General features: G+C 37.1%; 5 protein-coding genes across 6 annotated transcripts in view; 2 read left to right on the top strand and 3 right to left on the bottom strand.

The window, feature by feature from the left end:
- Positions 1 to 26,436, top strand: part of LOC141339276 (uncharacterized) — a 727,444-nt gene that overhangs the window by 635,191 nt on the left and 65,817 nt on the right. The gene's annotated exons all lie outside the window — the stretch shown is intronic.
- On the top strand, positions 50 to 6,099 carry LOC141339278 (uncharacterized). Of its 2 annotated transcripts, XR_012355920.1 has the most exons (5): positions 50 to 151; positions 635 to 1,033; positions 1,190 to 1,258; positions 3,555 to 3,915; positions 4,116 to 6,099. XR_012355920.1 is itself a non-coding variant. In XM_073844906.1 (4 exons), the coding sequence occupies exons 1-4, from the start codon at positions 106 to 108 to the stop codon at positions 3,683 to 3,685; spliced, it is 645 nt and encodes a 214-aa protein (XP_073701007.1). In that variant the 5' UTR covers positions 50 to 105; the 3' UTR covers positions 3,686 to 6,099. The 2 variants fall into 2 exon arrangements, 1 of the variants encoding a protein (XP_073701007.1); XM_073844906.1 differs by having other exon boundaries at positions 3,555 to 6,099.
- LOC141338808 (uncharacterized) lies at positions 12,266 to 16,164 on the bottom strand. Its single transcript, XM_073844423.1, has 4 exons — positions 16,054 to 16,164; positions 15,092 to 15,418; positions 13,956 to 14,246; positions 12,266 to 12,393 (listed from the first exon to the last, which is right to left on the bottom strand). The coding sequence occupies exons 1-4, from the start codon at positions 16,100 to 16,102 to the stop codon at positions 12,266 to 12,268; spliced, it is 795 nt and encodes a 264-aa protein (XP_073700524.1). The 5' UTR covers positions 16,103 to 16,164.
- LOC141338809 (SLAM family member 5-like) lies at positions 19,542 to 20,572 on the bottom strand. The gene is made up of 3 exons (XM_073844425.1): positions 20,251 to 20,572; positions 19,780 to 20,094; positions 19,542 to 19,663 (listed from the first exon to the last, which is right to left on the bottom strand). The coding sequence occupies exons 1-3, from the start codon at positions 20,534 to 20,536 to the stop codon at positions 19,542 to 19,544; spliced, it is 723 nt and encodes a 240-aa protein (XP_073700526.1). The 5' UTR covers positions 20,537 to 20,572.
- Positions 24,058 to 26,398, bottom strand: LOC141338811 (SLAM family member 9-like). The gene is made up of 4 exons (XM_073844428.1): positions 26,392 to 26,398; positions 25,769 to 26,086; positions 24,452 to 24,736; positions 24,058 to 24,206 (listed from the first exon to the last, which is right to left on the bottom strand). Exons 1-4 carry the CDS (start codon positions 26,396 to 26,398, stop codon positions 24,058 to 24,060), a joined length of 759 nt encoding a protein of 252 aa, XP_073700529.1.

Genomic DNA, 26,436 nt, shown 5'->3' on the forward strand with positions numbered 1-26,436 from the left:
GGTCTAGCTAGCATACGTGTAGCCTATTTTATTTTTAACCTGAGAAATAACGCTATTGCCATTTTATTTGAATAAATAAAACGTGTTTTTACGTTAGCTGAAATAATGGAATCCTGTTTTGTGGTCACTCTGTTTGTTTTGCTCGTTGGTGGTAAGGCATTTATTTGATTTTCTATATTCAACTCTTTACGTTTTTAGTTTCACTTTTACATCCACTCAATCGTGTGTCTTGTCTTGTCGCTACTTTAAATAATGCTTCGGCATATTTTGAGAATATAAAAGTAGCACGATTTTTCTTGTTCGATATTTTTGTACATTTATTTGAATAGTTCTTCCTGAAATGGCGTACTGTGGTAAATGTGTCAACAGCAGTGCCGCGCCCTCCTGACAGGGCTGCGTTTTTCAAAGGCGTCGTAAGCGAAGTTGGTCGTCGAGACCATTAGTGGTTCTAATCTACGATGCTTTTGGGAAACGCTGCCAGGGCTAATTTTTTCTTGATAGCATACTATATATATATATATATATATATATATATATATATAAATAAATGTAACAACAATAAATTAGCTGCATGTGTTAATTCTGGAAACATACGGTGCGTTTCTGTGTTACTTACGCTCAACACTGTGTCCAGGTGTGTTTGGTGATGTGGTGACAGTGTCTGTGATGGAGGGCGAATCATTCACTCTAAACACGGATATCACAAAGAAAGAACATGACAAGATGCTGTGGTATTTTGAAGATACTCGCATAGCTTTGATCAATGGACATCCCAATACCAGCTGTTTATATGATGGTGAAGGCGGGAGATTCAGAGACAGACTGAAGGTGGACTATGAGACTGGATCTCTGACCATCTCAGACATCAGATCTGAACATGCTGGACGTTATGAAGCAGAGATAATCAGAAGCGAGAGTTCAGGCAAAAGGCAAAGCTTGAACAGAAACCGCAAATGTGACAGGACAAAAATCACCAAGAAAATCAGCATCAGTCATGATGATACCATAAAAACTTTCAATATGATCGTCACTGGTGAGTCACGCAATGTAATTTACCCTTACGTGTTTTTTTTTTTTTTTTTCACAGACAAATTAAAATTAAATATTAGAACCACAAAATTAAAAATGACAAATAAGACATTATTACAACGTCAACGTGTTGTTTTATATTTCTTTATTTTTACTCCAGCTGATCTGTCTGATCAAGTCAAAACTAATGATGAAGAACCACGTTTGGAGAAGAGGGAGTCTGACTTGGGTATATTTTTACCCTTTCCTTTTTATAGATTGCATATAATTTAATACAGTATATTTACTGTATAATTGCATTGTTCTTAAGGGGAGCTTGACTTTATACTTAACTTTAAATTATTCTTCTGTCGTTTAAACATTTTAATTTTATTTAAACAAAATATAAAATTTAATCTTAAACACCTGCTGCTTACACTGTAATAAAGATGTCAAAATATTTATTTACAATGTTAAAGACTGCAGTCTGAGGAAGCCAATAATATGTTCCCTCCAAACCTGTCATTCAACAAACCATGTAAAAAAAAACTGCAAAGGCAAACAGAAACAATGCAGCTGAACAAACACATTTAAAGTGCATGACATTTGACATTTGAACACAATTGTATCACGAGATCACAGACATTTTTAACAGAGGCACAAACATTTTGGAAATGCAAAAGTGTATAAATATACACTTAAGGTCAAAAGTTTACATACACATTGCAGATGTAGAGGGATCAAAATGCATGTTTTTTTTTTTTTTTATTTAGTACTGATCTGATTAAGATATTTCACATAAAATATGTTTACATATAGTCCACAACAGAAAATAGTTGAATTTGTAAAAAATGACCCCGTTCAAAAGTTTACATATGCTGGATTCTTAATACGGTGTTGTTATCGGAATGATCCCCAGCAGTGTTTTTTTTTTTTTTTTTTTTTTTTTTTAAAAAAAAAGAGTCCCTTGTTGTTCCTGAACAGTTAAACTGCCCCCTGTTCTTCACCCCCCCCAGCTCTTAAAGCATAATTTTCCATCTGGAGCATCAGTGAGCTTTTGAACCTTCTGTAATAGTTGCAAATGAGTCCCTCAGTTGTCCTCATCATGAAAAGCTGGATCTCAGAATCATACAGTCATTGTTTGAAAGGGTTCAAATACACAAAAATGCTAAAAAAAAAAAAAAAAAAAGGAAACCTGAAGGATTTTTCTGTAACTAAAAAAAAAAAAAAAAGCTGTGGATCATTCACGTAACAACACAGTAAGAATGAAGTGTACAGTATGTAAACTTTTGAACAGGGTCATTTTTATTAATTCAACTATTATCATTTTATTTTGTGGACTGTATGTAAACATCTTTTCTGTGACATATCTTATTCAGGTCAGTACTAAATAAAATAAGCATTTTGTATGATCCCTCTTAAATAATTTACATTTTGCAGATTCTGCAAGGTTATGTAAGCTTTTGACCTCAATTCTATGTAGTGAATATAAAAATCACAGCCAGATTGTTACGACCTTTGATGGAAATTTTGTCTAGGAATTTAAAAGGAGTAGCCTAACATTGAGATGACCAAAAAAGAAGAAGCTTATAGTATAAGTGGCAAGAGAAACTCAGGACATCAAATTAGCACCGCAAAAGATTTATTGCTCCCAAAACCATAAATATTTACAAACATTTAGGGAAAAAAAATAAACAATAGGCCTAAACAATAATAATAAACAATAATAATCTATATAACAAAGACAAACGGGAGAGGAACTGAAAGTAGCGCTAGAAGTCAAAGAAATAAATATAACAAAAAGAGCCCCGCTGTCTCCACCCGGTCCTCTAAATAAGAAAAGAAAAATATGAAAAAAAAATCTTCAGCGCAAATGCGCCCTAAACTTACTCTAACTATAAAAAAAAAAAAAAAAAAAAACACACACACACACACAACACAAAAATACACATTTAGCGCACTTCACTAAACTGGTGTGTCTAATACAGAGAAAATCCTGCGTGCAAGCTGTATAGTATGTCACGTGACTTACTAGGCTGTTCCATGTCTCCCTTGTCTGTAAGCCAGCATTTAGATCCCAAGTTTCAGTGGAGCATAAGCGGGCTAAAGGTCATCATGAACGCAGATGTCACAAGTGACATCACTTTTACACAGGTCATTCCAACAAATCTCACGCTAGTCTCGTAAGCATTAACATCGTTGCAGTCTAGCAGATAAACGAACACCACCAAACAGCCAGTGACACGACAAGTCAAAACACACACTATCCATCTTCCGGTTGCCGCATCCAATTTAAAGGTCTCTAGGCAGAACGCGATTGGCAGAGATCACACACCGTCACAGGTGACCAACGATGATTGACAGCCACACCAGCCAATAGAGTTCCGAAGGTAGGCGGTACCTAGAAAACGCTAAAAAAGTGACAAAACAGAAAAAAAAAAAAAAAAAATTCACAAGAGAAAAAAAAAAAAAAAAAACAGTGTACGTGTTCGTAACACATATTCTCTTGGACTAATGACTGTCTCTCTTTATCAATCCATATTCAGGTCTGTCTTCGGCTGCTGTAGCAGTAATATGTGCTGCTGTTCTGCTGCTGGTGACTGTTGTAGCTGCTACTGGTGTGATTTATCGCCGCAAATTCTCAAAAACTGGCAAGTATTACATGCAGATACTATAGGGAGAGAAAACAGCATGTGCTTTATACAAAATTATTATTTGGCTCTCTGGAATACTTGATTCTGATTGGTCAGTTGTGACATTCTAATGTCAAATGTTTCTAGATATGAATCTTTATCATTTAATTGTGTGAGTGTGTGTGTGATTATTATTATTATTATTATTATTATTATTTATTTTTTTTACAGGAGACCAGGAGAAAACTACTGCACTAATATGAGAAAAGACATGGTACTGAAAACTGACTTTGTATCACACCAAGATCTGTTTAATTTTACCTGCAGTGACAAAATCATTCTAAATGGCAAATATTTTTTTTTAACATAATCTAATTCACTGATAGATGACAGATGTGTTGATTGTGTCTGATTGCAAACAGCACGGTTAGTTTCTCTAACTTTACCTCCTGTGTTTTTATTGTTTTCTTACAGACAATCCCAAAAGTGTGATTATAAAATGAGAAGAAGAAGAAGAAGAAAAAATGGCAAACAACAAAAAAACTAAATTGGAAAAAAAAAAAAATAAAAAAAAAAAATCACTGTAAGCCATAATGAGATTTAACTTGATGAAACACTAATTTAGTTTAGTTTTATTTAAAGTTTGAAAAAAAGAAAAAGAAAAAAAAAGAAATTTACTTAAATTATTCAAAATGGATTTATAGCATTTTGGAACCAAACTCTTCAAACAATTTTAACACTAGACACTCTAATTGTAAGTCAACTAGTGACATTTATATCTTCAAGGGTAATTATAATATGTGACCCTGTACCACAAAACCAGTCATAAGTGTAAATTTGCCGAAATTGAGATTCTTACATCATCTGAAAGCTGAGTAAATAAGCTTTCCATTGATATATTGTTTGTTAAAATAGGACAATGTTTGTCTGAGATACAACTATTTGAAAACCTAGAATCTGAGGGTGCAAAAAAATCTAAATATTGAGAAAACCACCTTAAAAGTTGTCCAAATGAAGTTCTTAACAATGCATATTACTAATCAAAATCAAGCTTTTATATATTTATGGTAGGAAATTTACAAAATATCTTCATGGAACATGATCTTTAATTAATATGCTAATGATTTTTGGCATAAAAGAAAAATCGATAATTTTGACCCATACAATGTATTTTTGGCTATTGCTACAAATATGCCAGTGCTACTTAAGAGGTTTTGTGCTCCATGGTCACATATCAGATTGTGTTTCGGTTTGGTTAGTTTGGTATTATTATGATTTATAATCATGCAATCATTTATTCATTTTAATTATATTATTATTTTCCATGATCTATAGTTATGACTGTGGTTGCAAAGGGTTTTTGTCTTCACAACTAAGATATATTGACTTTATTTGAAAGTTTGTGATATTTTTCATTGCATTGGTTGTGGTATTTTTGAATTTGTGCTGGTTAGATAAAGTAAGGATGAAGTACAGGCAAAGTCTGGGCATTGAAATGTGCAGCTAAAATTATTTATTCTACTACCTGTTAACTGTGACACTAGCTGTAATCTGATCTAGAGTTCATTTCCATTTAGGAAAATGTATGATGTTTTTATTCAGGTCAGCAGATGAGCATCACAAGTAGTTATTATAATAAGATTATAATAACCTTAATCCACCACTGCTCAAAAGAGCAGGTTAAGCTTGTGGAAAGTGAATTTGAAACTTATTGTTTCTTTGTGCAATAAATAAATATTTATATGGCATGTATATTTTAAGTTTACTTGCACAAGACCATTTTAGGATTTTATATCAGTCAGATTGTCAGATTATCAGGAGAGTGATCCTTGTTGAATGTATAAGCTATGGTTGTACATGACCTGTCACTTTAAGAACTGTCACTTTAATTATACCTAATTGTCTAAAATCTAATTTGTCTAATTTTACTAATTTGTCTAAAATCTGTAATGTATTTAAAATATTACTCGGCGTTCTGGAATTACTATTAATTTTCTCCATTGCGAAACTGATTAATGATTTTGTATAAACCACAGACCTGTAAGCAGTGCACTATAAAGTTACGTATTACAAACTACATGAAAACAGCAGTTTGTAATGTAATGTAGATTACTCTAGACATCACACATTTTTTATAAATGTAACTGTAATCTGATTATGAGGATTGTAAAAGGCAATATAAAGTTCATTACAAATAACTCTTTGGAATGTGAATATAAAATCTAGATTACACGAAATTTCAATAAGAAAAAAAAATGTTTTGCATGTTCATTATGTGTCTCTTTACTTATTGTTCTTCAAAAATACTGAAAGACATTTTTTTGTGAAATTGTAGTGGAGAAAATGAATTGGACAAACATTTCCAGAACAAAAATATTCTGTCACTGATTATGCTGAATTATCATATGCATAAGAAATATCATGAATGTATGTCTATAATAAAATGCTATCCTCTTCAGATTTCTTGTTGTTTGTTGTCACTATTGTTGTTATTATTAATTAAATGTATTTTTGTGTATTTTTATTTAATCAAATATTAAATAAAAGTCATTCAAATTCATGTCTATTAGTAATTAATTTAACTGTTAATTGCCATTAATCATTCAAAAACTAATATACTGTGTTAGTAATGTTAGTGTGAACATTCCATTTGAATCCACTACACAATAACATTTCTTATTACACAGTACGACGTGTTACTGAAGCTAAACACTGAAGCTTAAAAAAGGAAAGAAAATGAAGGGATTCATTAAATGTTGATTCAGCCTTACAAACCAGTTGCTAAAAAAGCTAAACAAAAAACAGAAAACGGGAAGAGCAAGTCCAAACACAGCTAACTGACTTCCAGCCACAGAACATGAAATCAGCTGAAATAAAAGAAGTCTTTATTTTTTCCTCACAAATGGTGACAAACAACATCTGCTGGTACCACCAATCAAACTCCATCACTCCCATTTTTTTGTAACTTTAGTTGTGATGTTCAGAATTTATCAGTCTGAATTTATTTTACCATTGTTGAGATTAAGCAATGCTAAGTAAAAATGTGCAAAGCACTGTAACAAATTAAGAAACTCTGTAATTGGCAAAGAAATTTGCAATGGATGTCAATAACAAATATTAATGAATATTCCACCTTTTTTCCACCAGATGACCTCAACGTATAAATCAAACAGCTGCTTTTGATAAAATCTTAAAATGCTTAAATCACAATATTTATATCGGATATGTTTTTTTCTTTCAATGATACAAGTGTCAGGCATTCACCTCAGCACACGTCCCAGAACACACCCCCTGAAGCTCCACCCATCCGCTCCAACTCACCTGATTTCTAATTACTCACCTGATCCTCGTTAGCACGCCCTATATATACCTGGACTGGTTCATTCTCTCGTTGTCTGGTCTACGGTTCACATGCCTCCCGTTACTCCAGACCCATCTGCTGTTTCTCTCTGCAAACCTGTTTGCTCTCCGGATTCCGTCACCTGTTCAAGAGGACTATTCAGTTAAGACTTTAATCCTGCCTGATGCTTCTTTGCATACATTTGATATTGTTCAATAAACCCACCTTTTACTATTACATCTGTTTCTGTCTCTGCCAATATCTGAGTGTGACAGAAGACCAGACCAACACCGAAATGAGCACCGAAGAAGCCGCCGCACCCAACCAATTCGCTGAGTTCGTGAATGCCATCAGAGCGGTAATCACACCACCTCCCGCGCCGCCATCTGCCTCAGGAAGTCCCATGGCCATACCATCACAATATGCTGGAGAAGCGGCTGAGTGTAGCGGTTTTCTGCTTCAAGTTGAACTCTACATCCAGATGCAACCACAACAGTTCACGTCGGAGAACGCCAAGGTAGCATTTATCATCTCCTTGCTAACTGGTAAAGCTCTTCAATGGGCCAAAGCTATCTGGAATGCTAATAATCCCATCATCAACTCATTTGAACAATTCACAAGTCATTTCAGGGATGTTTTCAGCACAACCACCAGCGAACTCACCGTCTCAGATCAGCTGTTCCGGCTTCAACAAGGTTCTTCTTCGGTCAATGATTACACGCTTCACTTCCGTACGCTGGCGGCGGCTAGTGGATGGAATGAGATCGCTCTGCTGGGTGCCTATCGCCAAGGTCTCCAACCAGACATTCGTGCAGCTATGGCGCTGTACGATGATTCCATCGGGTTGGAGACCTTTCTACAACGTGCCACCCGGGTGTCCCAGCGACTAGCCGCCTGCCAGCCCCCTCTAACCGCTCCTCAGTCCGCTATGGTGGCAGCTTCAGCTCCAGTACCAGAACCAATGGAAATCGACTCATCTCGTCTATCACGCACGGAACGTCATCGCAGAATAACCTCAGGTCTCTGCTTGTATTGTGGTAACGCCGGACATCTCCTACGAAACTGCCCAGTTCGACCCCCACGCCCAGTGGTGAGTACTTTTCATGCTGAAATAAATACAGCCCAACTGACATTAATTCCGGTAACCGTCCATACTGCTGAACGTACTCTCTCTCTTTCTGCTTTAATTGACTCAGGTGCCTCAGGCAACTTCATCGCGAAAGAATGTCTAGATCTCCTTCATCTCCAGCCACAACGTCATCCGGAATTTTCAGTAAAGACTATTCAGGGAAAACCACTCGGGCGTGGGCGGATTCGTCATGCATCACCCACCATCACCCTACAGATCGGATTGTTTCATCAGGAAAGGATAAAATTTCTGGTACTGGAGCATTCCACCGTGGACATCATCCTGGGCCGTCCCTGGCTACATCTCCATCATCCTAAACTCCGCTGGGATCCTTGTGACATCATTGGATGGAGTAAGCACTGTATGGAGAACTGTATTTCTGACTTACCACAATCTGCCACTTCCCCTGTTACTATCGCTTCCACGAAGATCGAAAGTCCCGATGTTCCAGACACCACTGAGGTCCCAGCGGAGTATTTGGACTACCAGGATGTATTCAACAAGCAAGCTGCCACCCATCTTCCTCCACACCGGCCATGGGACTGCGCCATCGATCTGCTACCTGGAGCCCAACTCCCCAAGGGCCGAATCTATCCCCTGTCCAACCCGGAGCGCCAGGCGATGGAGGAGTACATCAGGGAAGCACTTGATCAAGGATTCATCCGACCATCTACATCTCCGGCTGCTTCCAGCTTCTTCTTCGTGGGTAAGAAGGATGGAGGTCTCCGCCCATGTATCGATTACCGACAACTCAACTCACAACTCATCCAACAGCCATATCCTCTTCCACTTGTCCCTGCCACCCTCGAGGAGCTCCGTGGTGCTCACATTTTTACCAAGCTGGACCTGCGGAGTGCATACAACCTCGTTCGTATTCGTGAGGGAGACGAGTGGAAGACAGCCTTTATAACACCTACTGGCCATTATGAATACCTCGTTATGCCGTATGGTTTATCCATCAGTCCCTCGGTCTTCCAAACGTTTATGAACGAGGTGTTCCGGGAGTTCCTCCACCGGTTCGTCGTGGTCTACATTGACGACATCCTGATTTACTCCCGGAACGAGGCAGAACATCGCCAGCACGTCCGTCAGGTCCTTCAAGTCTTGCGTCAGCACCATCTCTATCTAAAGCTGGAGAAATGTGAGTTCCACCAAACCTCAGTGCAGTTCCTGGGCTACAACATCAGCCCCGAGGGTGTGCAGATGGATCAAGGGAAGATTCTTGCTATCCAGAACTGGCCTCAACCCACTACCGTGAAGGAACTGCAAAGGTTTTTAGGATTCACCAACTTCTACCGAAGGTTCATTCAAGATTACAGTTCCATTACAGCACCCATGACCTCCCTCCTACGTGGCCAACCCAAACATCTCTGTTGGAACGTCTCTGCCCACGAAGCCTTTCAGAAGCTCAAGAACATCTTCAGCACCGCTCCCCTGTTACGCCATCCCAATCCGGAACTCCCCTTCGTGGTAGAAGTCGATGCGTCCACTGTGGGCGTTGGAGCGGTGTTGTCTCAAGCAGCCGAAGATTCCACTCTCCTCCATCCCTGTGCATATTTCTCCAAGAAGCTGTCTCCGGCGGAGCAGAACTACGACATCGGTAACCGAGAGTTGCTCGCCATCAAATTGGCCCTGGAGGAGTGGCGACACTGGCTGGAAGGGGCTAAACATCCATTTCTGATCATCACTGACCACAAGAATCTTCAGTATCTCCGTGAGGCCAAACGTTTAAACCCCCGACAAGCTCGATGGGCATTATTCTTCACCAGATTCCAATATAAAATTACCTACCGTCCCGGTTCCAAGAACATACCTGCTGATGCGCTGTCTAGACAATTCTCCATGGAATCCTCCACAGATCCGGAACCCATCATTCCCTCTCACCTGTTCCTTAGCCCTATCCAGTGGGATATTGACACCTGGATCCAACAAGCCACTCTCCAGGAGCCAGCTCCGCCGGAGTGTCCAGAAGGTAAAACCTACGTACCCAGCTCCCAACGTCAACACCTTCTGGACACAGTTCATCAGTCTCCGGGCTCTGGACATCCAGGTAGCAGAAGGACCCTCTCACTCCTTCAATCTCGTTACTGGTGGTCCAGTATGACCCAAGATGTCATCAGGTACGTCCAAAGCTGCTCAGTCTGTGCCACATCTAATACTCCTCGTAATTTACCCACAGGAAAGCTCGTACCACTTCCCATCCCGCAAAGACCCTGGTCCCACCTCGGGGTGGACTTCGTGACCGATCTCCCCAACTCGGAGGGGTACACCTGCGTGCTGGTGATTGTGGATAGGTTCTCCAAGTCCTGCAAGCTAATACCTCTGCGGGGACTACCTACGGCGATGGACACCGCTGAGCTCCTATTCCAACACGTCTTCCGCCACTTCGGACTCCCCGAGGAGATCGTTTCGGACCGGGGTCCACAGTTTGTATCTCATGTTTGGAAAGCTTTCTTTAAGTCACTGGGAATATCTGTCAATCTCTCTTCAGGATACCACCCGCAGACCAACGGCCAGACTGAGAGGAAGATCCAGGAGCTTGGACGTTACCTACGGTCATACTGTTCCGGGGACCAACACAGCTGGAGCAGGTTCCTCCCGTGGGCCGAGTACGCACAGAATTCTCTCCGCCAGGATACTACAGGACTAACACCATTTCAGTGCGTACTCGGTTTTCAGCCTCCGCTGTTTCCCTGGACGGAGGAACCCACCAACGTTCCAGCTGTTGACTACTGGTTTCGAGAGAGTGAGAGAGTGTGGGACTCAGCCCATCGTCACCTTCAAAGAGCCATCCGAAGGCATAAGGACTTTGCCGATGCCCGTAGGAGAGCCGCTCCACAGTACCAACCTGGAGACAAGGTATGGCTCTCCACCAAGGACATCCGGCTGAGGCTGCCTTGTCGGAAGCTGAGTCCCCGCTACATCGGTCCGTTCACGATCCTGAGGCAGATCAACGATGTGACATACCAGCTTCAGCTCCCACCCAGGTACAGAATTCACCCCACTTTCCACGTTTCACTCCTTAAACCACATTTTCCCTCTGCCACAGACACCGATAGAGCTGAAGCTGGACCTCCTCCTCCTGAAATCCTGGATCAACCATCTGTGTACTCCGTCCATGAGATCCTGGATTCCCGACGTCGAGGAGGCCGTCTGGAATATCTTATCGACTGGGAGGGGTACGGCCCGGAGGAGAGATCTTGGGTGGCCAGAGATGACGTACTTGATCCCCAACTTCTCACCGACTTCCATCAACGCCACCCAGATCGTCCTGCCCCTCGTGGTCGTGGTCGTCCTCGGCGTCGTAGAGGGGCGTCGGGAGCCGCCCCTGGAGGAGGGGGTAATGTCAGGCATTCACCTCAGCACACGTCCCAGAACACACCCCCTGAAGCTCCACCCATCCGCTCCAACTCACCTGATTTCTAATTACTCACCTGATCCTCGTTAGCACGCCCTATATATACCTGGACTGGTTCATTCTCTCGTTGTCTGGTCTACGGTTCACATGCCTCCCGTTACTCCAGACCCATCTGCTGTTTCTCTCTGCAAACCTGTTTGCTCTCCGGATTCCGTCACCTGTTCAAGAGGACTATTCAGTTAAGACTTTAATCCTGCCTGATGCTTCTTTGCATACATTTGATATTGTTCAATAAACCCACCTTTTACTATTACATCTGTTTCTGTCTCTGCCAATATCTGAGTGTGACAACAAGATTACAATCACATTATTTGCATTACCTGAAAGTAGAAAATTAAATGCATAAAGCACATCAAACACACATTCTACTAGCATATACAGACCAGTTTTCCATTTAGTTCAGTTCAGTTAGAAATCATTCAAATATAATCTTTCCAAAATCTTCAAAATATGAAATATTTCCATTTACACTTTGTTTTATTTTATTATTACACTTTTCAATGCTGTTTTATTCAAAACAATTAACAAAGAAGCATAAAATGGATGTCATTAAAAAATGAAATAATAAAGAATACTCATTTTGGCCACTAGATGAAGAACAAAAGTTTGTTGTGCTATCAAACAATTGTACTACACATTTTTTTTTTTTTTTTTTTTTTTTTTTACGATTAAAACTCATATGTATGATATGTGCTCTGTTTTTTTTTTTTTTTTTTTTATATCTGTTCTGTTTTCATTCAACCTCTTGTTGATCTGATGTCTTTGACCAGAAGAACAACAGCCGCGGCTGCAGCCACGCCCATCAGAACAGTGACGACCAATCGGATCACAGCTTCAACAGTATCACAACAACTGACGGGAGCTTCTGAAAAAAAAAAAAAGAAAACCAAACCTAATGAAACAAATAGAACATAAATTGTCATTTTTAAAAATGTGCTTTAATCTGTGTCATAAACTTAAAGATATCTCCATTTGGGCTCAACAGGGCAAAAAAAAAAAAAAAAAAAATGTCAAAACAGTTTAATAAGACATGAGTAAATGGTAATAGAATCTCATAATTTCTGGCATCTGAAGATATCAGTCTTATAAAATCGACAAATGAATTCAGTAAATAAATGTGAGTTATATCGCAGCTATCATACCCGCACATGGTTGATCGAGTTCGCTGATGAAAGCTGAAAAAATATTAATAAATGAGAAAGTGTTTATTTCAGCGTTTATAAAAGATAATAATTTATAATAATTTACACATATGAACATTTACACATATGAAAAAATATCAGATAATAATGCTTAATTTAAATTATCTAGTCATGAGATCTATTTTCTAGCCGTGAAACTAAAACTATAAAGTGTTTAGTTTTGAGAAACATGGGTGTATTCATGATGGTGATTTTAGTTACATTGTTCTACCATTAGATGGCGACAAGAGACTGTTTTTATGAGTGAGCAGTAAAAAATGATGCAGGTAGGTTAATCATAATACTCATACGTGATACAGTGAGGTTTTAATGCAGCAATACAATAGGCTTTCAATTAAGCTCATGACAATACTCTATAGATTCTCTATGGGGTTCAGCTCTGGTGAGTTTGCTGGCCACTCAAGCACATCAACACCATGATCATTTAACCAACTTTTGGAATATGGAAAAGCAATGTATTAATTAACTAATTTATCCCAAATTTTGCCTTGTTCATAATAAATAAATAGACTTTACAATAAAGTTCCATTAGTTCATATTAGTTAATGCATTCACTTTCGATTGTAATATTATCATAATTTAAATGTATTAATAATTATTAAAATTAACAGTAACTAAAATCTTCAACTACTGTTAAATAATGTATAACTAATGTTAACAAATGGGATTATAAACCCCAGTGTTACATTTTCATGAATTTATTCTCATTCTCATTTATTCCGCTCAGCAGAGCAAAACAAGTCAAAACGGTTTAGAAAGACATGAGTAAATGATGACAGAATCTCATAATTTCTGGCGTCTGAAGTTATCAGTCTTGTAAAATCAACAAATGAATTCAGTAAATAATTAAGCAATAAGGTACGAGAGGCCGTGATTTATTCACGATACAGCACGGCCTCAAGTACCTTATTGCTTTTATAAAACGGTTACCACACAATAAAAATATTAAAATCAAAAATATATATTAATTTATATATATTAAGTTGTATATTTTCATAAAGTAAAATCATTAACTGCCTTCCGCTGTAAAAAGTAGTCCCTAACTGCTGCAGCTGTGTTTTACGTTGCTAAGGGTGGTTGCTAAGGGGGTTCAATGATACACAGAAGTTGAGTGAAGCGGTCATAGCAGTGCCGTATCATGAATACGACACAGCTGCTGACCAATCAGAATTGAGGAATGGAACTAACCGTTTTATAAATGTGAGTTATATCACAGCTATCATACCTGCACATGGTTTACAGAGTTTGCTGATGTCCAGATGTTGAGTCTGGTTGCTGATGGGATTGTTTACCACACAACTGTAGGCGCTATTATCTGTGTATTTCACCTCTAAAGAAAGACTTCTGCTGAGATCAGACGCACTGATGCTGGACAATAAACAGTTTCCTTTGTACCAGGAGAGAGTTGAATGACCCACATTCACCACTGAACACACCAATGAACAATATGATGATGATGGTGATGAAGAAGGACAGTTTAAAGAGTTACGGCTGATTTCAGGAACATGCAGACGAGCTGAAAACATGAAAAAATATGAATAAATGAGAAAGTGTTTATTGCAGCATTTATAAAAGATTATCATGTACACATATGAACAAATATCAGATAATAATGCTTAATTAAAATGATCTAGTCATGAGATCTCTTTTCTAGCCGTGAAACAAAAACTAAATAATGTTTAGTTTTGAGAAACATGGGTGTATTCATGATGGTGATTTTAGTTACATTGTTCTACCATTAGATGCCAAGAGACTGTTTTTATGAGTGAGCAGTAAAAAGTGATGCAGGTCCGTCAATCATAATGCTCATACATGATACATGTATGATGATACATGTATGACATACATGAATCTATAGATTCTCTATGGGGTTCAGCTCTGGTGAGTTTGCTGGCCACTCAAGCACATCAACACCATGATCATTTAACCAACTTTTGGAATATGGAAAAGCAATGTATTAATTAACTAATTTATCACGAATTTAATAGACTTTAATAAATAGACTTTACAATAAAGTTCCATTAGTTCATATTAGTAAATGCATTTACTTTTGATTATAGTATTATCATAATTTGAATGTATTAATAATTATTAAAATTAACAATAACTAAAATGTTCAACTACTGTTAAATAATGTATAACTAATGTTGACAAATGGGATTATAAACCCCAGTGTTACATTTTCATGAATTTATTCTCATTCTCCTTTATTCTGGTTAGGTCTGGTTGAGTCCATCAAGTGTTTTTGAATTAGGGCTCACATTATCCTTGCTACATCAGTGTTCAAAATATCCATAAGTGAAGTATTACTAATATATACTGTAATATAGAGAGCAGACTAAAATGCAATTGATGACTCACCATAGACTGTAACATTGAATCTGTATGTGGTGACTTTTCCATTGCTGATGGTGACATTGTACAGTCCAGAGTCTGTGGTTCTGGTGTTGGTGATGGTCAGAGATCCTGTCTGACGATCCAGCTCCAGTCTGTCTCTGAATCCCACAGCATCACCGTGAGATGTGTCGAAGATTCCAGCCTCTTTATTAATGAAAGCTATAGGAGCCTGTGCATCTCTAAACCTCCATGTTATCACATCCTCTGCATGTAATGTAGAAACACCAGTTTCTAGAGTGACTGAATCTCCTGTCTTCACTGACTTCACAATATCTAAATCAGCAAACACTCCTAAAGAACAGAAACACATTTCTCAGTCACTCATTGACATTCTTATCAAGCTGAAACTCTAAGCTTATAGTTGAAAAATTATTAAAAGCTTTAAAAAATACTCTTGTTGGCTTCCTCTTAAATAAAAAAAGTACGTTTTTGAGCTGATTCAAAGCTAGTTCAGCTCATAAATCTGTGTAGCAAGGATCTTCAAAAGTGAAATAATGACTTCAGGCAGTCGTTACAGAACCAAAACATCACAGCAGGTCTGCCTTTAGTACATTTAACTGAACAACAGCGTCTCTAGTGATAATTTTAGTTGCAATGATCAGTTACTTCAATAGCAAAAAATGTAAGAGGTGCATGAACAGTATTGTTTCACGGTCTCATCACAAATGCACATGCTATCTGGCCAAACTCATATAAATCAATTCAATTAAACTTTTTTGACCTTTCTAGATTGAAATTTTGATGGAACATAAACTTTATTTGTTGCAGATATATTATACCTTCAGATGGAAACAATCAACTGATGCTAAAAAGGTCAGATTTCATTATGCGATAATATAAAACTGATTCACTCAATGTGAGACCAGAGCAGATCTCACAGTGACATCCTAGTTTGATTTATGACCATATAAATGTTCCAAACTTACCAATCAGATGCCAAAAGCACAAACAGCAAAAAACAAATGAGTGAAACATTTTCTTCAGCACTTTAGAAAGGGAGAAATGTAGAAATGTCCTGTAGTGAGTTTATAATCACCAAGATGAAAACTACTTCTGTGTTAGTGTGTTACTGTTGTGGGTTGTACTCCAGTTCTGCTTCTTTTTTTTCTAAACCACAGTCTCTCATGTTTTCACAGAGCTTCGTGCCTGTGTACACAATGTGTAGACAAAACAGACAATGTCCTGGTGCAACGTCATTTTATAGTAAATTAACAGACATTTTCTTCAACTTAAAGACATAATTCAGTGCAATAATTCAAAACACAGGAAAACACCCGTAAAAAATATGGAAAATCATTTATATTAAGATGTACATTGCTATATGCACATTTAACACAGGAGTAAATAAACTATAAAAAGATAACATATCTTCTGAAATTACCCATATAACAAATTCTGCTGAACTGAAACAAAGTTTTGCGAATAGAAATGGTGCAAAAATCCTCCTGGCCACTGTGTTGCAATTACAGGAAACATTAAGTGGAAGTTACTGTGGTCAGGACAACTTTTGAAAATGTATTTTTGGTATATGCATATGTTTAGTGTGCGTGGCTATTGTGTTTGACTGTCAGTTGTGACTTTTTTTGTTGATTTAAATTAAATAAAATTCGACCTTATTCAGAAAAGCAACTGTATCTGCTGCCCAGTCTGGATGAGGATGCCTTAAAAAAAAAAAAACTAAACTAAATCCCTGCATAGGCATTATGGGAAATAGTTTAGTTTAGTTGGTCAATGACACAGTCTATTTCAGTTGTAAAATCTGCAAATGGATCCCCATCGTATTGATGAATCATTAGCCTACAACAATAAATAATTAAATAACGCAACGAAAAACTAAAAAGTAACAAAAGGTAAAACAGTATTTTTTTAATTAGTTGTAATTTAATTTAGCAAATTCACCTGGGCTGCATGATTAGTTAAAGAGTTTCTGCTGAAACAGGCTGAGTATCACATGCAAGTGAAATAAAATGGATGTACAATCTGTGTTTTAAAAAAAAACAAAAAAAAAACATTGTAACAATATTCACAGGACAAACACTGAGACACAGGAAATATTTACAAACACAGAATATTTATTTACATTTTTTATTTAATAATACATAAATTTTTAATCTAGCACCTCTGGGGAAAAACACCTTTGAAGACATTTCAGAACAAATTAATTTGCTGAACTCTATGCTGATTGCACTAGTCCTGTAGGTGGCGGTAAACAGCATCCATCATAGAATACAGAAACAGAAGAAGTGTTTGATACATAGGTCTCCTTCTAAAACTACTTACTTCCTAGTTTTAAAACTAGGATAGGTTAGATGTGGTGCAGACGAGGGCGGTTAGGCTCTGTTGTGGGGCCTTCAGAACCTCCCCAATCCATAACTAAATGGGAGAAATGCTCTTATGGTTAAGACCATAGACTGTAAAAAAAAAAAAAAAAAAAGTTGGACGTCTCTGCTTCATTCCACTAAAACTGAAGCCAAATCATCTCAATATGGCCTCTGCCATCTTGGGGGAAATTGCGTCATTTGGAGCCAGAGTCTGCCCAGTAGAGATTCGTTTGGAGCCAGATTCGTTGTCTTCTTCTTCTGGTGTTTTTTGACGGTTTTGGCAAACCAACGAAAGAGGTGCATATCTGCCACCTACTGATCTGGAGTGTGGTGTGAACATGGATTTGGTAGGGAGAATAAAAGAGAGAGAACCAAAAAAGAGGGATTTTTTTTTTGTCTTAAATTACTAAATTCTTTCCATATTTCCTGCCTTTATTAAATAATTAATTAAATAATTCCTCATTAATTTTTGCTTTTAGAGAAACTTCATCATATCCCATCAATCCTAATTTTTTGACTTAGTTGATTTCTTTCTCTTTCATAAGCATCACATTCTATTATGTGTTTTACCATTTCTGGATTCCCACATTTTCATGTTTCCCTATTTTGTGTAAATTATAATTTAACGCTGAATGTCCAATTCTCATTCTTGTAATAATAACATCTTTCTTCCTTCTACCCCATCTCATTCTCTCCTGTCCTACACACTCCTGTATCTGGTGAAGATGTCTTCCTTTTGTTCCACTATCCCATGAGCCAGAGTCTGCGCAGTAGTGTCGTGAGGCGAAGCTGCGGTATCAAAGTCCCACCCAAACTCCCGCAGACTCAATCGCACGATCACAATCATGACACCACACCCTGTTTTTATAGCATCAAATAACTACCTAAAAGCGAACTTATTAGAAAAACGAACACCTGAACATGAATTAGCATTATAACAATTACCTTACACGATGGAAACCATCTTTGGAAAAAAAATGATTTGAAAAGTAATTTGATTATTTAGTTGGGCTCACGTCCCATTAGATTACATGCACTGTAAAAAAGTTTTCCACTGTTTAGCAGCTGCCTTAAAATGTTAAGTTAAATCAACTTAAGTCTTTTAAACTCACAAGTTAGATCAACTAATTTTGATTGTAATAAGTTAAAATGACTTGTAGTTTTAAGCTGATTTAACTTAAAAACTTAAGGCAGCTGCTGAACTTAGGTTTTTAAGTTGAATCTGGTATTAACTTTTTACAGTGTGGAGAGGGTGGGGTTTATGGCCTATACTGCAGCCGGCCACCGGGGGGCGATCGAAATGTTTTGGCTTTACTTTTCAGGACTCGTATGGCACACTTGGTTAAAACCCATTAAATTGGGATTACAGTATTGGGTAAAACTTCAGTTCTTGCATAATACAGAACTGTATAGAAGAATTTAGTTTGACCCGACCTGTGGAGGGCAGTAATATGCCAATACGGTGTGTACACCGTTTGCCTAGTAGCGTCTACATTCGCAGCCAGAAAGCTATAAGTAAAAGAAGAAGTGTTTTATACAAAGCGCCAAACCCGCGCTTCCTTTCCACTTGATTTATGCTATTTCTCAAGGCTTCATTTGCTCGCAATACCACCAGGTGGCCAAAAAATGTAAAACAAGCGGATACATTACAGATGACCTAATGTGAACGGTAAAGGGGGAAAAAAATCATTTCCACACAGACTAATTTATTTATATTAATACAGTGTGTAATTTCTGGTGGTATATAATGATTGAAACATATGACAATACATGAACAACAATGAAACATATGTAATACATGTATTGACTTTAAATAAATGGGGCTATGTGTGTAAATAAAGTCTTTGGTCATAATAGGCAGAAGGGGCAAGATTATTCTAAAACTGCAAAGCTGGGTTTTACCTGGGCAGAGGACTGTGAATTTGCAAGATTCAAACCACTTTCTAAACCATTTAAGCGGAAACGCTTCAGTGTCCCGGTGTTGGCAACTAAAAAAGAGTGACTAGCGATTTATTGGCAAACCTTATTTAGTTTCCGAGACTCGCTGGTACTGCCATGCAAATATTTATGATATCTGATCTGTTTTTCTCCTTTCAGCCTCTAGCAGATCTGACATCATTGACCAGAAGAACAACAGCAGCCGCAGCAGCCACGCCCATCAGAGCAGTGGCGACCAATCGGATCACAGGTTCGATAGTATCACAGCAATGCACTTCTGAAAAAAAAAAAGAAACTTAAAAACTTGTTTAGTAAGACACATGGCATTAGTCTAAAAGGTATTAGTCTAAAGTCAACAAATGAATTCATGAATGTAAATTATATCTACAGTACCTTCACATGTGTGACAGACTTCACTGATGTCCAGATGTTGAGTCTGGTTGCTGATGGGATTGTTGAGCACACAGCTGTAGGTGTTTTTATCCTGATATTCCACCTCCAGAGGTAGAGAGAGACTGATGCTGAGATCAAACACACTGATGCTGGACAATAAACGGTTTCCTTTGTACCAGGAAAGAGTCAGATGACTTACATGACTCAAATTCACCACTGAACACAACAATGAACAATTATGCTGCGATGATGATGATGATGATGATGAAGCACATTGTGACGGGTCTCTGCTGATAACAGGAACAGGCAGATGAGCTGAAAACATAAAGAAATAAGAAATGATCTCAATAAAGTTGCATTGCAGCATCAGTCAGTCAGTGTCTCATCACATAAACCGACAATCGTGATCTTTACATTTACAAAAGATTCATAATTTTAGACAATCACTGGTGAAACCGATATTTAACTCACCATAGACATTGAGACTGAAATTCTTGCTCACACTGTTGGACTGTAGTTTATAGAGTCCAGCATGTTCAGTTGTGATGTTAGTGATGGTCAGAGATCCAGTTTGATCATCCAGCATCAGTCTGTCTCTGAATCTCCCAACAAGAACATTATCATACACAGTGACGCTGTCGGCCATTACATTGATTTCAGCTATTAAAGTGTTTTCAGTTCCAAACCTCCATAAAATCAAATGATCATCCATCATTTCAGTAAGACCAGTGTTTAGAGTGACTGAATGCCCCTCCATCACTGACACTGACTTCACTGCATCTTTATCAGCAAACACACCTGAAGAAGTGTTTGTCACAGATTAAATCTTTAAAATCACTTGATGCCTAACAGAAGTCAAGTGTTTTTTTTTTACATGGTAGCAGAACAGAAGCAACTGAATCCATAATAAACACATTTCAAACTCACCAACCAGATGCCACAAACTGAACAAAACTAATTTGAGAAACATTTTCTTCAGCAGCTCACTGAAATGCCATGATAGTAACCCTTACAATGTCTGAAACACATCTGAGCTGATGCTGTCTGTGTTTGTGGTCTTTCCTCATCAAGTCTGAACCTCTGTCACAGCTCTCAAACAACCATTTCCTTGAACACAGGAAGTCATGAAAATGATAGATCATTTTATATTTTCCTATGAATTCTAGTCCTGTATGAAATATAATAGCAGTGAAGTGTTAAAGTCATGAATTTTAATTTAGATATGTTAATATTAATTGATTAATTAATATTTACTGATTTGAGAATGATGTCAATCAGATGTCAATCTATGTAGTTCATCAATGATGCATGACAATATCTTGGCTTGTGACTCTTAATTGACTCTTGGATTCATTTTATTTAACTGTAAATATGTTTTCTATGGAACAGAAGTCAAAATGTTTGGTCCATATTAAAAGGAGAGAAAATATTGAATTCTTCAGCCACAAACTACTGACAGATACACTGACCGCATTCATCTAATAATAGACACGCTGATGCAGGAGCTGTTTGTTCAACAGTTTAAACCACATGGAATTTGACTGCCTTTGAAACTTGAGAAATGTTGTAGTTCATAATGAGATATTTGGCATTTCATCGCAGACTTTAGTATCTTAGTGAATCCGAGCAGTTATTCAAAAATCACGTCTCCTATTAGACAAAAATCGGAGCATCTCCATAGAACATCTTCAATCGGTTGATTTTTAAAGGGGTGATATACATCAGGGTTCGTGGAATTACACTGTTATTGCTACTTGTTTGCATAAATGCGCAAATATGTGACATATGCATTCAGCTACTTCCATCACCAACATGTAGGGAGATGTTAGTAGAGGTTAAGCTCGCAATGCTATAATGCTGTTAGCGGATGATGTTTAGAAACACACCCGATGGCGCCATTAATAAGTTAAGCTAGAATCATACCACTGATCATCAAAGTAAAAAAAAAAAAAATGTATAAATCATTGTTCAGTTCTTTTACCTTCTGTAAATCTGTGTTTTCTTCCAAGATGTAGTGGTCTTTATACATTGTCTTATCAGTATGCTGTTTGCACTAAGTGCAAATAACGGTTGTTTATATTTAGGGTGAGTAAATCATGGGGTAATGTTTATTTTTGGGTGAACTATATAAGTCTGGAGGCCTCAATAGTACACCGTCATAAGTTACAAGGCCTTCCATAAAGCGGTTTTGAAGAATGGAAAAATGTAACAAATATCCTTTTATGGCAGAAACATATTTGGAGATATGCTGGCACGTTTAAAAAATACTACAAATATGATACAAACAAACTAACACATTCACTCACAATAATGACTGCTGCTTTTTATGAATTCAGGTCTGTCTTTAACTGTTATAGCACCTGCAACAGATACTGAAATAAGAGTAAAGCTACTTTATTGAACAACATTAGACAAATGTGAACAAAACATGGAAAAACTAAAATCATGCTCTAGTAAGTATAAGGGAAGATACAGCACTATGGCAACATCTCCAAGACGGAGAAATCTACATATTCACTATCTGTAACAACCATTGGACATTAGCATGATGCCATAAATAATAGTAAATTTTTTGCTGGCATTTTTTTTTTCTGCCGGACGCCATTTGACAACAACAGGATGTGCATTATAAAAAAGTACAGGATGTGAGACCTGTGTGAAAGTGTGAAAACAAGATTTCTTAAAAATAATTAACTTCTCTAGCAACTGACACTATCATTGTTGATTTGGATGATTATCATTGTTTAAACAGTGAGCTGCTTATGCCAACTAATGTTTCACGAATTCAAAGTACAGTATATGGTATTTTCATATTTCTTTATCATACAGTAATATCTCACAGCTGGGTTTGAGATTGTTTGTAAAACACCAACATTTGATTCACTACTTTGTTCCACAGTAAAACTGGTTGGATAAAGAGGAATTCAAACTCTGAAATGTATGTTAGCAGAACATAAAAAGAAGACAAATGCAATACAGGTGAACTACAAACGTCCAGTAATCGACACATTCTTGTGCATAAACTGTTTGTCCACCCAACAGATCAAACCACATTTCTTTCCAGGTCTACAGACACAAGACCACAGCAGGTTTCACTTTGACTCACAAAAGAAGCTGCTTGCGTATCACATGCATTTAGTGAATTGCATTCAGTTCACTGCAAGTGACCTCAGTACTTTTGATTTTCACAATATAAGAAGACTTAAAAGGGGACTGCAAATTTGACATTAAGATTTAACCCCAGAAGCACCCACAAATGGCCTACTTAGACCTCTGTGTCTGTGGGTCCTTTAAGGCAGGTCTGAGATCACTTGTGGTGTTTGTATAAACATATTTAATCAGCCCTAGACTGCTTGGAGCTAAGAACTAGGTGTGAAAATCACACCTTCAAACACCACTTCATCCTCTTCTTTAAATTTCCGAAAGAAAATACAAACACAAATCACACTACCTGCACAGATAAATTGAATGTATGTATGTATGTATATATATATATATATATACTGTATATATACTGTGTGTATATATATATACACTGTATGTATGTATATATATATATATACAGTATATACAGTATATATATATATATATATATATATATATATATATACTGTATATACTGTATGTATGTATATATATATATACATACATACAGTGTATATATATATATACACACAGTATATATATACAGTATATATATATATATATATATACTGTATATACAATTACAAGGGATAGTCCAAACCTGTATAATTTAATTTCTTTTGATTAATGCGAAAGACATTATTTAAAATTATATTCGTACCTAAACAGCTTATTGACATCTGTAGTATTTTTTTTTTTCAATAATATGGAAGTCAACGGATACCAGCAACCAGTCGGTTACCGAAATTCTTCAAAATATATAATTTTGTGTTTGACAGAAGAAAGAAACTCATACAGCTTTGAAATTACTTGAGGGTGAGTATTTGATGACAGAAATTATGACAGAATGTAATTTTACTTAATAATAATACTTCCTACTTTTGTGACTATGAATCATATTGGAAAAGCATTTTTCAATGTTGCCTCAGCTCAACAATGAAGCACTTTAAACTCCAGACCAATATTTCACTGTTTATATGATCGTTTGTGTAATACATTTTGGGGCCCCTGCCACTCTGGTTTGTTTAGTTATAATAACTGGTTGACTGTAAATTATCCCTCATTGCATCGATTCTATGTTGGTTCATGTATTATTTGGTAAATATAACCCTGCTGTCTGGAATGAGAGTATGGTTAGTCGGTGTGAGAGCTTGATCTTCTCTGCTGTTCCTCTTTTCTGGGTCTGATGTCATAAACCAGCACAACAACCGTAGCCACGCCCACCAGAGCAGAGATGACCAATCGGATCACAGCTTCAGCAACACCACAGCAGTGGACACATTCTGATAAAACGGTAAAAAGACAAAAAGTTGGATTTGTGCATTTCCGTAAAGACTGATACTGTTTGCAGAAGCAGATATAAAATGAGGTATGTAGAAAAAAAAATGCAACTACTTATTTTGCTCTTGAACATGTTCTTATTTTTTAATTATCTTATAAACAACATAAAAAGACAACAAGAAAATTTAACGTACAGGGTTGTTAAAAAAATCAGCTAATTCAGTAATTAATATCACTTTTGATGTACCTGAACATGTTGGACAGAGCTGAGTGTTGTTGAGATGTGTAGACAGGTTTGTGAATGAATAAGCCACAACGCAGCTGTAGGAATCATCCAGACATTCAATATCAAGAGGTAGAGAGAGACTGATGCTGAGATCAGACACATTGATGCTGGACCATAAACTGTTTCCTTTGTACCAGGAGAGAGTCACATCACTCACATTCACCACTGAACACACCAGTGAACAAGACGAAGATGATGAAGGATTTTGCGAAGAGTTACTGCTGATGACAGGAACGGGCAGACGAGCTGAAAACAAGAGAGTATAAAAACGTTTCAATGTGTTTGACCTTTGCAATCAGGACTTTTATGCAGCATTTTGTGCATTTAAAAAATGCAGTGCTCAAGTTAAATAAGTTCAACATTTAAAAGATGTGGCTCCAGACTTGCGATTTTCCCCATTCCACTGCCCAAATTGCAAAACAAAACACACTGGGCCTCTTTTTCAATTAAATTCAAGTGTTTTGCATAAAATACAAATCCTTGCAACTTCATAGAAAGTGAAAGTTTCTACATTACACTTAGGAGTAGCTTATTTATCAATCTAACGCAGAAACAAGTGCACATCCAAGCGCACACATCAACTTAGGACAGGGTTCACGTGTGATTCATAAAACATTCGTATGTCACTATCCCCATCGTGTGAAAGATACACTCTCAGAAAAAAATGCTCACTGTGGAGGTGCTTTTTTTTTTTAAAGGTGTGCTTTTATACCTTTTAGGAACTAATATGTACCTTTAAGGTACCAATATGGACTTTTTTTTATCATAGCCACTGTTCATATTGATAAATTCCAAGTTTAAGTAGAAATTAGGCCCATTTGTGAAGGGCCCCTAACAGTAGTCCATGCAATTTCTGCACTATATTCTCCTTCTGAATTCATATCTATAAAGTCATTATCCAGTGAAAATACATAAATACTGCATGCTTTTGTTATATGGAAAGAGCAGCATAAACATTGCCATAAATGACAGAATTGTAATTTGTGGGTGCACTATTCTGTAATTGAATTTCTTTGGGGTTTTAAAATGTTTTTACAAAATGTCAACCCTCATATTAAAAAATAATATGAATAAGATAAGTTTGATCACATATTTTACACAACACAAACACGTACAGTCACAGTATGCTATTGTACTTCTTCACTTTTAATAATTATTATAGTGATGGACATCTACAAAAAATCTTTAAATGCCTTATGAATAATTTTGTCCTTTTGCAGGATTATTATATACAAAATAATCATGACAGGGTGACTGGCACTGTAGTTGTTTACTCACCATAGACAGTAACACTGAACCTGTATATCATCTTTGTCCTGATTTGATAAAGTCCTGAGTCTGTGGTTGTGATGTTCGTGATGGTCAGAGATCCAGTCATCTTGTCCAGCTTCAGCCTGTCTCTGAATCTCCCATCAGGACCATGAGATGTGGAGAAGCTTCCAGTCCCTTTGTTGATGCTAGCTATGAGAGTGTTTTTGGATCCAAAGCGCCATTGTATCACATCATCTGTCTGTAGTTCAGTATCAGAGTTCAGAGTGACTGAATCTCCCTCCATCACTGACACTGATTTCACTGCCTCTAAATCCCCAAACACATCTGAAGAACAAAGAAAGTTTCACAGTCACATTAAAGTTATTACCAAAAGCAAAAAGTCGTCTTGATGTTAGTTTTTAAAAGCTTTACTGAAATTTTGAACATTTGAACATTGAAACTGCAGTAGAGTAAGCTTTTGAAAAGTCATCCTTTTAATAGAGAAATGTTTAAGAGAAATGCTTTAACACTCGAAAGAGATCACACTTGATTAAACCTTCTGTTGAGCTTTTAGTGACATCTGTTTTTACATTCATTGTTTTAACACATGAGATCATTTTACAAACATAAAGACATTTTTTATCACTTACCAGCCATATGACAAAAGCAAAAACAGCAAAAAGCAAATGAGTGAA

Source organism: Garra rufa, chromosome 7, assembly GCF_049309525.1.
Source record: "Garra rufa chromosome 7, GarRuf1.0, whole genome shotgun sequence".
NCBI lineage: Eukaryota > Metazoa > Chordata > Actinopteri > Cypriniformes > Cyprinidae > Garra > Garra rufa.

What these genes read in the sequence shown, in the direction of transcription:
- LOC141338811 (XM_073844428.1), bottom strand. An exon ending in GTTCAGTGTTACTGTCTATG is followed by an intron (nt 24,737 to 25,768) that starts GTGAGTAAACAA and finishes TCTTGTTTTCAG; the next exon opens with CTCGTCTGCCCGTTCCTGTC. An exon ending in GCTCTGTCCAACATGTTCAG is followed by an intron (nt 24,207 to 24,451) that starts GTACATCAAAAG and finishes CCGTTTTATCAG; the next exon opens with AATGTGTCCACTGCTGTGGT.
- LOC141338808 (XM_073844423.1), bottom strand. Translation starts at nt 16,102, where the DNA reads ATGTTTCACTCATTTGTTTTTTGCTGTTTGTGCTTTTGGCATCTGATT. An exon ending in GTGCTTTTGGCATCTGATTG is followed by an intron (nt 15,419 to 16,053) that starts GTAAGTTTGGAA and finishes TCTGTTCTTTAG; the next exon opens with GAGTGTTTGCTGATTTAGAT. An exon ending in ACTCTGTAAACCATGTGCAG is followed by an intron (nt 12,394 to 13,955) that starts GTATGATAGCTG and finishes TTTTTTTTTCAG; the next exon opens with AAGCTCCCGTCAGTTGTTGT.
- LOC141338809 (XM_073844425.1), bottom strand. Translation starts at nt 20,536, where the DNA reads ATGGAGGGGCATTCAGTCACTCTAAACACTGGTCTTACTGAAATGATG. An exon ending in TTTCAGTCTCAATGTCTATG is followed by an intron (nt 20,095 to 20,250) that starts GTGAGTTAAATA and finishes TTATGTTTTCAG; the next exon opens with CTCATCTGCCTGTTCCTGTT. An exon ending in AGTCTGTCACACATGTGAAG is followed by an intron (nt 19,664 to 19,779) that starts GTACTGTAGATA and finishes TTTTTTTTTCAG; the next exon opens with AAGTGCATTGCTGTGATACT.
- LOC141339278 (XM_073844906.1), top strand. Translation starts at nt 106, where the DNA reads ATGGAATCCTGTTTTGTGGTCACTCTGTTTGTTTTGCTCGTTGGTG. An exon ending in GTTTGTTTTGCTCGTTGGTG is followed by an intron (nt 152 to 634) that starts GTAAGGCATTTA and finishes CACTGTGTCCAG; the next exon opens with GTGTGTTTGGTGATGTGGTG. An exon ending in GAAGAGGGAGTCTGACTTGG is followed by an intron (nt 1,259 to 3,554) that starts GTATATTTTTAC and finishes ATCCATATTCAG; the next exon opens with GTCTGTCTTCGGCTGCTGTA.